The sequence below is a fragment of the Cupressus sempervirens genome, chromosome 3, assembly GCF_028749045.1.
Source record: "Cupressus sempervirens isolate cs-2001-9-10 chromosome 3, ASM2874904v1, whole genome shotgun sequence".
Lineage (NCBI taxonomy): Eukaryota > Viridiplantae > Streptophyta > Pinopsida > Cupressales > Cupressaceae > Cupressus > Cupressus sempervirens.
Genome location: NC_143120.1, coordinates 1,047,834,014 through 1,047,847,127, shown reverse-complemented (window position 1 = coordinate 1,047,847,127; position 13,114 = coordinate 1,047,834,014). Strand labels below are relative to the sequence as shown.

Below are 13,114 nucleotides of genomic sequence, written 5' to 3'. Positions count from 1 at the left end.
TGCATGCATCTCACTATTGTCATGTTGATACAACTCATCGTCTTGTAATGTCATCTTGGACTGTTCCTCGAAGTTAATATCATGCGTATAAGAAACACATGGTTCATCACACCTCTCAAAAACATAATCATAGGCCTCAATTTCCTTGTTCTTTTGATTTGCATGCAAGGGCAAAAGTGTTGCTATGTTATCATTTTCACACAAAGGCTCATCATACAAAGATTCCAACATGCTATTACTTTGAGTACAACCAGCCTCATTAACATGTTTGTCAATGCTAACCTCCAAATCACCAATGTAGAAACTTGTATGTTCTTTATCCACAATTGAAATCATCTTATCTACATTTTTCCCAGCACTAGTCTGAATTTTTTTAGCCTCCTCTTCATTATTATGATTCCCAGAAATATGATCAGATGTACTAATGTCCTCACATGTCAAGCAAATTTCTTCCTGCCTCATAGGAGTTCCTTTAACTTGTAAACCCACGGAGATTAAGTCACTATCTATCATGCCATCTTGAAATCTGCTGATTCTATGCGTAATTACTTCCTCTACAAGCTCAAAGGCTCCAGACAAGATCATCAACTTAAATGGGTCTTTGCAATATCTATGTTTCCTCCAAAAAGCTAACAAGGTTGACTACAAACTCTTGCAAATTTCAACATCTACATCAAGAATTGAAGATATAATAGTGTGCATAAAAGTCTTTATACTTCTTGAATGGTAGCTCCTAATTTCGAACAAGAAGCATTCTAACAGCGAAAGAATTAAATCATTGCAATCAAGGTCAATCATAATATAAAATAATCTCATCTCTACAATAATATCCAAAATTTGAACCCTCAAAAGCAAGGTCATTGCCATTATGTAATCCCTCCAAATTATTCACTATCAACTGCAAAACTTTCTTCAACACCACATCGTTGTAGGATGTTTTAGGAGATGTTATTTGCATAATCTCATTGAGAAAAGAGGCAACTGTTAGCGATGTTCGATAAACTTGGGTTGGACCAAGGTAACCATTGAAGGTTGTAAAGCCCAATTTGCGAGCTTACAATCTGCTTGCTCCGCATGGGTCAAATATGTTTCTATCTCTTCCAATTTGTAGAGAACATCATTTGAGGACTCCATGTGTTGTAGTTGCAACCCAAGTACATATAGCCAACCCAATTGTTTTTCTTTTCGCAAGTTTCTTAGCGAAGGGCCATTGAATGTGTTGTTAAATTCCTCTAGAAAAACATTGCTTTTCAGATCTTCCATGGTTTTTAACTGGTTCCATTATCACCAAATCTGAAGTGCTCAAAACTTCAGAAGATTGTAAGCAACAATCAAATACCTTGCAAGACAAAAAAGGAATTTTTTAAATGCTAAATGCTGATTCTGTTTGAGCCCAACTTATACAGAAATACCACAACTGCAGGTCCAAATATGATTTAATTAATACACCTGTTTAGAGCTTGTTGTGGCAAATCATTCCCTAAAATAATGCCATTGTCAACTGGAGATGCTATACCCTCCATCATGGACACTAGCTAAACAGTGTCTGAACTTTCAGAGTTGGATATATATATGCTCTAATATACAATCAATATATATTTATTGCCGCCCGTGCATGTAATGCAATACATCAAATGCAGACGTAATGTGCTCCACAATATATTATTCAAGATTGTAACGGTTCAATACGATGAATACAAGCCTCTTACTTTGTAACTCCAAGGAATTAATATTCAAGCTTTGTTAAAATAGTTTGTATAATCCTCTTCAACTCTTGTTGGTGCAGAGCACCAGTTTGAAGGTAAAACTCACGACTTCAACTTCTCTTAGCACAGAGACAACAAAGCCTTCACATGGAGAGCTGGAATCTCATGACTCAATCAACCCGTGAATACTTCACATGAAAGTTCCTATGTTACTGCGACAACCTTTATCAGGGATGTTCACCACAAGAAGAAGAAAGTATTATCCTAACTCTCATTCCTAACACCTGGAATTGATTCCACAATATTTTCGAGAACAATGGTTGACCAAAATATATATTGACAACTTAAGGAAAACTATTCTGACCACTACTCATTCAATATCTCCTCTTCCACATGCAATGAAGTCAATCATCTAAAAATGTCAATGAAGTTGTAATGGCAATTTCCTAGTGACCACAATACGACAATGATGATATTAATGCTCTAGGAGTAGATTCATCTTCCAACCTTGAAGTCTGTAACAACTCTCAAATCTTATGGTTCTAGAATCCCCCTGCGACGATTCCCCAACTAGTGAACTCAGAAGAACATTACTGCTTCAAATATTTCATGAAGCATTTCAGTCCGTAGCAACAAATGTACTCTAATATTTCCCTTACGCAATATACTAAAACACCCGTCATCTAGACACAATTGCCTTTACTGCTCAAAAGCATTTCTGAAGCGACTCCATATTCCTTTGGACACGTTGCTCCACTTGTTGTATACTGCTCCGACCAATGATAGACGATGAATTCTTTGGATGTAACTAGCTGCAGGTTCACCCGCACTTAGGAAACTGTTATTTCACACTTCCACTTCAGATGTTTTTTGCCGTAATTATCCAAACATGGAACATTTTGTGTGGTATCTTGAATACAATCAAACACCTGTAGTGTGCTCATTCTCTTCATACCCTTTACTCGTGTTAGACACTGAAAAATTAATTTGCTTCACAAAACATTATCAATGTCTAAGTATATTATAAATCGAAACCTACCAGTTATCACAAAATAAAATAAAATAAATTCATTCATGACCTCAAACACTAATAATGATATCATGTGCTCAAGAAGGCCAAGAATATTTATCGTGTCTCGTAAATTTCCTCAAGACTTCAGAAACATGATTGCTCAATGTCTTCGCTTTATTGAATTAATTCTTAACATTAGGAAATGACAATACTCCATCAATATTTTCTACTTCAGTATTGATGGCAACATGACTCAAAATATTTTTGCCACTATAATCTGTGTTGGTGCGTCCAATACCATACAACATATCCAAGCTACTAGAAAGTTTGCTAGTTTTCCATTGCCCACGACTTATCATGGGAATATATATCCAACTTTGTGAGTCACCTTCATGACAACAGGTAGAGATTTTGCCAGAATATAATCTTTTCAACTTAGATAGACCTTCACCTTCTGCCAAAATGTATCTAATTAGACTGGACAGGATGGCAAGGTCGAAGCTCTGATACCACTATAATATTCCAAATGGATATTTGCCCGATTTTATCTCAAAATAGTTTTCAGAACATAAACATATGAAGATGCATTATAAACCACAATATAAACTAGTACATTCTCATAAAATACCTTAGAATATGTTACTGCATCATACATCAGTAATACAATAACTAGCATTCACAAATCTCATCTTAAACACATTTTTATAGTCAGATTGGAATACTAAAAAAAGAACCTATAAGCACATGTAAGACACCTAGTGTGACATCTCCACGGACAATGGGTTTGCATCCACTGTCTACCGACACGAGAGTTTACGTCCTCAAGCTAGATGAAAGCTAAAGCTTTACTCTCAAGAGAGAAACTGAAATTTGAATTAAAAACCAAGCATATAAAGATATGAGCTTCTCCTCCTTTTAAAGACCCAACCTGTGACTCTTCAACTTCTGTATTCTTGTCACCATCCCTCATGCCAACCCATCTCTTATTCACTCTCCTTTAATTAAAATTGACTTAATAATCCTATATTAAGTCCTCAAAGGTCATTTATTGGATTGGCCTATCGATTTTAATGTCCCAAAAAAAGAGGACATTACATTCTACTAATCTAAAAGAAATTTAATCTACATTTACATAAATAATAAAATAATAGAATGCTATTAATTAAATTAATACGAAAATTTGAGAAAGGAATAAATGACACGACATAATTAACAATATACAAAAAAAAAATGATAGATTATTAACAAGTTATAGATTATCAATATCATAGAAATCCATATAACAGAAATTATTATCATAAGATAACAATCTATTGTTAAGAATAATAATGATATTCTATTTAAGAAAAAACCCATATAGATTATCAACAATAGCTCAAGCCAACATCGTAATTCATATAATATCTCCAAGTGTTGTTGACATAGAAATACACATATATTCCTACTAGACAATATAAAATTATTATAATTTATTATTGAAATAATAATGATATTATACTTATAATGTATGAGTACAATAATTAAAAAATGTAATAGCAATCATCAAACTAAGTGTCTCATTGTGACTTCAAAGGTGTGACGAAAGGATGCGTCAATCCCAAACAATTGATATTTAATAAGAATCAATGATTCAATCTCAAAAAAATAGGGAGATTAATCTGTCAAACTATTGATATCAGCAATTACATTGAATCAAAGATTACATTTGTGAACATACAGAAATTGGGCATCTTCATGCAAGGAAGAAAATAGATTATCGAGAATCAAGAAATATATAGGTTGAATTTAAAAAGAACACAGATTCCATAGTGGATTATTCAAGGGGATTCATGGAGGAGAACGGAAGAAGCATATCATATGTTATCAAAGGACAATGATGTATAATGGTGCCTCCATACGTGAAATGAGGATTTAGTGTTCAAACTTATTACGTAAGTAATTGGATGTGTTTGTCCCCAATTACTATTGTTGGTTGTTAGTGAATGGCTGATTTTATTCCCATTCCCACGATGATGTAAGCAATTGGAAGTGTTTATCCCTAGTCAAAGAAGTTGGTGATTATGATTGGATGTGTTTGTCCCCAATCATAATTGTTGGGAGGCGATGTGTGTGTCCCTATTCATAACCTTTCTATTGGATAATTGTGTTTTTCTTTATCCAAACTTGATGTAAACCCTTGGATAGATGTGTTAGTTCCTATCCTAGTTCTGTAAGCAGATGTGTTTGTCTCAATCTTTAGGTGAAAATACATCGTGTACCATCACCAATCCCACTATTGCTTGACATGAGTAGATGTGTATACCTCTACTCTTACCTTATATTTCTAGTGAGCCACCGAATGTGGTCATCAAATATTGAGTTGTACTTTCTCCCTATGCTTCCATTGCAGTGGGAAGTTGGGAATTAGTGTTGACATAGGTGTTAGCAATATTGCATCATAGGATGCATAAGATAATAATTAGGTTTATTTAGAAGTTATTATAATAGTAGCATAGATTGAGTTGTTAAAATCAACTCACTACTTATAGGAAAGTCATTTGTACGAGTTTCCTACAGAAATAGAATATGAGAATTCTATATATGTAGTATGTTTTGATTGAAAATTATGAAGAAGCGTGTATCATCTTTTGCAATATTATTTGCAACTTCATTCATCAGATTTTCTCTCAATAGCTACAACTTCATATGATAAAAATGTAATGTCCCCATTTTTAGTAGGTTCCTGCAGTTGGCTTGGTCAGTTCACCATTGCAACCCTTGTGAGCTGACAGTGGGATTTGAGGGTCTCAATTGTGGCGTTATAGGCTTTTCAGTAGTCTATGGTGTGTTTTGGCTCTATTTGAGGGACTTATTATTTATAGTAAATCAAACTGTTGGTTCCGATGCGCTTAGTTGAGTTAGAGGAGTTGTGTGTGATGCTCTCAGTTTTTAGTTCCGGCTTCTAGTTTGGGCTCCAAGAATCTTGGAGGGAGCGTCTACTTATAGTCACCCTGTCAGGTTCATTCATCGTCTTTCATCATCATGATCACTTTATTGTTGTTAGATTTCGATTTCGATGCTTCTTTAGTTATTTTCACAAGACGGGTGAATTATTATTATTATTCATCTAAATGCGTTGAGGTTGCTATTTTTATTAGTGTTGTTGGTTGGTCACCTCAGTATCATAGCTCGTTGGAACCAGAACAAAAAATTTTAAATCTTGGGAATAAGAAACAATGGCCTTGCATGTCAAAATATTAAATTATGGTGGAAAAGGTAATTTTTGGAACCAAAAGCAATTAATAAATTATATTAATGGCACTTTATTATATTTTAATGTTGTGTGGGAAGCTTCTTCAATGAAGTTCATTTGGGAAACATGTGTCATTTGGAGATTATAAATATGAGGACATTTGATGAGAAAAGCATCCAATTATTTGATTATCTTATCTCTCTTTGTTGTCATTGTGACACTTCTAAAGTTCTGAAATTTTGTGCCCTTGCTGAAGTATAAGGGTTTGGGATCTACAACTAAAGTATTGTAGATTCAATTCTGAGTTTTCATTCTCAGAATTGCATTTGCAGTTGTGTTGAGGTATACAATTGCCTTTTTCTCCTACTGTATTAACTATTGCTAAATAGACGTTTAATTTTTCTTTTTGTTGGAGATTGTTTTTTAATTTGTGAAGGCATTCGCTAGAATTGTTATATCAAATTGTGTGTTGGTTAATTTGGAGTTGCTTGGGCACCGTTTATATATGTTGTCGAGCATTATTTTCTATATCCACTTTGGGAGCAACATGTCTGTAGTTGCATTTGTTTGTTTGAGAATTCGTTTGCTGCTACTAGTCTTCATTTTAGAGGTTTTCAAAGCATGTCTACATGTAAGTTCATGGACTGTAACTTCTAATTTTTCTGGGTATTATTGATTTAGAGAACAGTAAATATTTTATCAACTGGGTTGTTGATATTTTGTAAAATACTCAGTATCTAAATTGGTATTAAAATTTAGAATTTTCTACTGTATATTCCTATTAAATTTCCAAATATTTGAGCTCAAATTGGTATTGCAATATCCTTTATTTTGCAGCTATATTGTTGTATTGAAAATTGCAAAACATCAAAAACAAAAAAATGGAATCAATTCTTCATCACAAATTTTTGAGAGCTAGCAAGGCTCATTACAGTGGTAACAAAGCTTGCTTGCAAAGTGTTTGACAAAATGTCAAACAGCTGAATTATAAAAGAATTTGGTGTTTGTTGAAGTTATAACCGGTTGGGGTTATTACAAAAAACATAAGTTATACAACAGAAAATGATGTGAATGAATACAATAAACCTTAAGTAGGCCGCAATGTGTAATGCAAGAAGAGAGGAAATTGTTGACATTGCATAAGAGACCAAATAATACTGATCATCTATTCTGCAAAAGAAAAAGTAATAAGGAGCCGCATAACCAACTTTAAGACATACTTACCACTTAATTTTGATCGTATTTCAACTAATAGGCTTTCTACAAGCTTCAAATCAACACCTCTTGTTTGCACCTATAGACCATACACAATTTAAATCATAATTACCTTTACTGGATCAAGTACCAATGTCATCATCTGAAATGTGCATGAGATATTCAATACAAAAAGACGACTCTTGATATCAATTATCATCGACTGGAGAAATTTAATGTTGATCAAAATTACATGTTAAAAATTATTAATCATTTTACGAATACATAAATCTCAAAAAGCTTGAATTATATTTTTTCAAATGGCTAGAACTGAAACGCATACCCCAATATAGGATCTTTCAATAGATCCAAGAGACCGAAGAGCCTTCTGACCTTTCTCAGTTGAAAGTAAACCCTGTAAAATACCAAAACTTTTGACTTGAAACACACAAATCTAAACAACAAAAAAAAAGGGAAGCTGAAAAGGCATATTATTGATTTAAGGCATTCAACAGTAAAACAAGTAAACAAAACAAAAAATATAACCTCTTGCATATACATATTTGATTTCTCAACCCATAGAAAAGTAGAACCATATGGAAAAATATTCCAGCTTAAGAAAGATTAATAATCAGATGCATCAATGAACACAGGACAAGGGTTTAGTATAGATTGAGCACTCAAATCGGGCAGTTGGTGTACCCAGCGATTTCATACCTATTGAGACAGGTTTCAGGTTTTACAACCTGGTCCCGTGGATGTGTGGGAACAGTCACACAAAGAGGTAGAAATATTGGTCCAAATGTCCATAAGGCTAGGAAGTTAATAGATAGAATTTTGCAAAGACATCTCAAAGTTTAGAAGAGATTAAGGAAATCACAAGACAAGTTTAAGAAACAACATGAGAAACACCAGAACGAGCGAAAATCAAAATTGGAAAATGAGTTTGGCACAAGAACGATGCATGGGCAAGAAGGAAAAGCCCTTAACTTATGGCCAATTCAAAATGTAGAAGTGTTAGTACTAACGCATTATGGATGTTGTTTGATTCTGAGCTCTCTTTAATTTGCATAAATTTTATTGCATAATTCATCAACTCAAATCAATTCAAAAAACGATTTGACTGCAAAATTTAATGGTTCATTGCAATCATAATCAAAACTTCAAATTTTTCAACATTTGGTATGGGATCCTATAGGACATGGCTTGATAAAATGAAAGGGCACACCTGCACAGCTTTTCTTACTTTTGCTTTTTGGGTTATAAAGGAAGTACTCATTGAGTTTCTAATGTATGGTAATCCAATAACAGCTAGCATCTCAAGATATGATTTTGAAAACTTTTACTGCTTAGAAATTTGAACTGTGGAACTTATTTGCCCCATAGTGTAATATTCTGAACACAAATAAATGCAAGTAAAACATAACAATACATATATGCACAATGTATAGAGGACTCATAGATATGTTTTCATTGATAACAGCAGTACAATACATCTCAAAGAAACCACAACAAAAATACAATAAGAATATCACGTCATACTCATGTTACCCAAAAATAAGTACAATGCTATATATTTAGTGTCGATGTGTCAATCGTCGGCCAATTGTCGACCCCTCAAAAAAAACTAACAAGAACTAATTAACATTATCAGATTTCCACAATCCATTTCTAAAATAAAATTAAAAAATTTCTGGATTCCATTGTGTGTGTTTTTTACCATCAACATTTGGATCATACTACATGATCCATCATCAAGATGAGAAAGTGCAGGATAGTAAAGATATGCAGACTCAACCTTTCTCAAGAGCTATAAGAAGAGAAGGGTAGAGCATGCACAATCATGCAAAGAATAAAAGAACAATAAACGAAAAAGTGCACCAACCAATGAAATAAAAATAAGATATGAAAGATAAAGGACAAAAAGGAATAAAATATATAAATGGAAAAAAGAAGAAAAAACCCCAAAAAAGAACCAAGGTGACAAAATTAAGAAATTTGAAAGAACCAAAAATCAAACTTAAGAAAACCACATAACAATTACACTAAAAGAAAGTAGACATATATGCAAACGTGTGTGAGTGAAAAGAGATCAATGGCTTGCAGTATTTAAATCAACAAAATATTGTAACATGTTAGATGAAGATTAGAGTAAACTCGATAAGCAAGCTAAAAGAGCTATATGCTTGTCTTTTAGATAACAATTTTATTTTAGTTTTTTTTAATCAGTAAGAGCCCGAAGCCAAGATTCATTATTATTATGTGATGTGATTAATTATTATTATTTATTAAGTTTGTGGAGAGTCAAACCGAAGACATCTCAGATAAGAGGCTCACAATTTACCATTGTGTTGTAAGCTCTTGCCTCTTTTAGATAACAATTTAATGAATGTGTCAAAAAAGGTAATAACAAATAAGCTACAGAAAAATATGGCTGCATTGTATCAGACAAAGATTCTTGTAAATGACTATTTCTAAAATCTTATAAGTATTTTATATTACAGTGAGCTGGGAAGCTTCAATTGTGTCATTCGTTCTTGCATATTTTGTGTTTAATATCTTCTTGTTCTCTACTATTTTGGTTCAAAACTTAAAATGGGAGAATAGTGGGTCAAAATAAAGATCCAAAACTAAAATAGGATGTTTGGATCCTAGAAGAATCTAAAGAGCACACAATTATACCGAGAGGGGTGTGAACTAGTATAATAACAACTTTGCCAATTTAGCACATTTTGTCCAAACAATGCTCTAATAACTTTTAATGTTGAAATCAGTAATTATGCACATGGACACAATGATACAAGATTTATGTGGAAACCCAATGTGGAAGAAAACTACGACAAATAATTGCTTTATATATAAACTTATTCTTTTACAATGATTTGTAGACTCTGACGTACTAGAGACTCCAACCTTTTTGTTTATGAGCACTGACTCACTAAAAGCTCCAACTCCCACACTTCACAGGCACCGACCTACTGGTAGCACCAATTCCCTCTATTCATAAAATATGAAATTCCACCTTTATATAGTTGCTTACTCAAGTTGACGATGTATGTGTTTACCATACAGGGTAAATGCAAACTCATCACATTAATAGATTAGAATTTAACACAAAATAAAGACTTTATTCATATAAGAAATATGCAATTCCATTACAATGATGATCCATAAACCTATTCAGACGATGTACATATACTTCCCGAAGGGGTGACTCACCCATCACATGACCTTCCGGATACAACTCTACCCGTCGGCTATAGTTTTTACCAACGACATCATCCCCCCCAAAAGTAAAGTCGTCTCTAGACGACAAAATAGAGACAACTTATACATCAAAACTCAAAATATAATTCAACCACTAATTACATCAAGATTTAAACAACTAAGAAGAAGAGGGATTTGTCCCTAGTGTAGTAGATGCCCCCTATGCTCTAAGCTCGTTCAGTTGTGCTCGTAGCTCACGCACTTGCTTGGTCCGTATCTCCAAATTTGCTTTGCCCTCCATCTGAATCTCCAAGGCTATCTGCATCATCTTAGATTTCTCTCCAAGCTCTGCCTTCTCTGCAACTAGATCCGCCTTCACTACTACTAACCTGGTAGCTGACTCCTCCCAAGCCCTCTCTGCCGCTACCTGGCTCCTTCGAAGAGCATAATAAGCATCACGATATATCTGGACTACCTCCTGAGTCAGAGTCTCTATGTGGCTCTCCATAACCAGCTCTTTGGTAGTGGCCCAATCCTCGCGCATCTATGAAGTGTCTACTCTATGCAACCCACACTCCGCAAAACAGACTGAGAAGGCAGTTGAGCACCCTACTCTCATGAAGGATATAACGTGATTCATCTCCTACACCACTGAATCCAAAGCATGTGTCTATGCATAGATGACCACTCGACAAGCCCAAGTCACATCTACGAGAAATGTCTCCACATCCTCTCCCATCGATGTCTTTGGCCCCACTGTAGGCTGTTGGGTACCCATAATTGTCTTCACTGCTTCTACCATCCGCTTAGCAGTGCTATCCGTCGAGAGTATGGTATCTCATTGATCTGTATTGGGTGACTCTCCTCTACCTGTGTCTGCGTGCCTAGAGGATCTCCTTCCGAGGTTACTTCCTGCTCAGGTGAAAAAATGCCCGATGCTTGTGGTGCTGGTGTGTGTTTAAATCTCGTGCTCAAATATGTGCTCAACTTCTAAGATTTGCTTGCTCTACTCGGCTCCTCTAACACTAGCATTTCTAACAATGTTGCATCTACTACAACCACCGCGTCTGAGCCCACTACATCTAAGTGAACACCGGTTATCCTCAATCCCTCACTTGTTTCTGCCTATATCAATATCACCCTCCTGAGTCCCTACCTCATCATCAAGTATAAGTATCTCAGCCCGTACCCCTAGTACGGCTGGCAAACTCTCTCGAACAACCCCTTCTTGTAACTCCATCTCTTCCTCTGGTACGGCTGTCCTCAGTGACAGATGTGACTCTGTCCCCACTACGGCTACGACCTCCGAAATGGTCGGGGTCTCAATAGCTGGCCGAACCGCTACAATAACCGAGGTCATCATCACTAGTTGCCTGAATTGACCAAACCCTAGGATATGTGTGTCGTGTGTACCCACCGGAACCAAATGAGTTGTCGCAAATAGTGTAGGTTGAGGGAATAGTAGTGGTGTCGCCATAATCACTTCCACCTCCTAGTCATCTTCTTCCTCCTCTCTGTCGGTCTCACTCTCATGAGAAAAAGTCTACTGCTGGCCACTATTAGTATCTGTTGCATCCTATCTCGGTCGCTTCTGCCTGACCATGGTCTAGTTGCCAAGTGTGTCTAGGTGTCTACATTGAATGATAGGGGGTTTGCTCGGTGCGAGTGGCTCAGGCTTGGCCTCCAGCTTGTCATGAGGAATCATCTACGTTGTCGCCTCTAAGAATAACCCAACTGCATAGTGTGGCATGTAGAATGTCTTACACTACAGTGTCATGAATTCATACATTCTTTCTACCAATAGTATAGCCCAATCATACAATCCTATGCAGGATCTCGTTCATCATCACGACCTACAAAAATGAGATGTCGATGTGCAGCTTGATCCTGTGAGTTGAGTCTTTACTAAGTCCATGAGACAACGCTAGTGCCCTTCTTGAATATTGGACTTCTTCAATCCTCTACTCTTCATAGTGTCCATGAGGGCTTCTTTCTTTGTTTGTGACAGATCCCCACATACCAGCTGTATCAGTTGCGCCTTCACCTCTCAACTTAATTTTTTCAGCTTGTTGCAATTTTCTTGCCACCTTGTGCATGACCAAGTATTCCAAATACCCGTGTAAAATCTGGTGCTCTGAATGAAATTACAAGGTTGCGCCCAAAATAGGTGAATGAACTAGTTCGAGAGAACCTATTGTACATCTCTATCATCGTGCACAGGAAACCATCATAATCTCGAATGCAAAATACCAACATCTGGATTGCCCATTCCACCTGTGCCTTTCGAATGTTTTTTTTCACAAGATGGTTCTCAGCTATCTCCTGCCACCATTTCCTACATTCCGCTCCATTCAAGCCCTCAAATGAGATATTATGTGCTGTGAGGTGATTGGGTGTAGCTGGTTGTGCTACTTGCTTGCCTTTCTTTTTACTTGTGCCTATGCTCGTGCCTCCTACAACACACTCCTGATGGCAAGATTTTCACATTTTTGTTCATCATTGTGCTGGTTGCCGAATCTTGCTCTAACTTCTTTTTCCAAGCCCTCTTTCCGAATAACTACATAACTATCACTTCCTTTGTCTTTTTGTGTGAATATAACAAAAATGCTTAGGCCAGTTGCCTCTACTACTTTACCGTACAACTTGTTGCTACTTGGTACGGCTCCCCATATTGAGTTTCAACCAAGCACATGTTTCCCTTTATACTAACACAGTTACTGTAGGTACACACAGCTTTTATAACCGCATGGTATGGTACACCAT

The 13,114-nt window shown here is 35.8% G+C and overlaps 1 protein-coding gene across 9 annotated transcripts in view; it reads right to left on the bottom strand.

Annotated features, from left to right (window-relative positions):
- The window catches only part of ATM (Serine/Threonine-kinase ATM-like protein), a 427,822-nt gene that overhangs the window by 176,486 nt on the left and 238,222 nt on the right, over window positions 1–13,114 (bottom strand). For all 9 annotated transcript variants that reach the window (XR_016362919.1, XR_016362920.1, XR_016362921.1 and 6 more), the window contains exons 42-43: window positions 7,488–7,559; window positions 7,175–7,244 (exon numbers count right to left, since the gene is read on the bottom strand). Coding sequence is in view for 6 of the 9 variants with exons in the window: in XM_089822957.1 (XP_089679083.1) it covers window positions 7,175–7,244; window positions 7,488–7,559 (142 nt within the window). In the remaining 3 variants the exon portion in view is untranslated. The remainder of the gene's footprint in view (window positions 1–7,174; window positions 7,245–7,487; window positions 7,560–13,114) is intronic.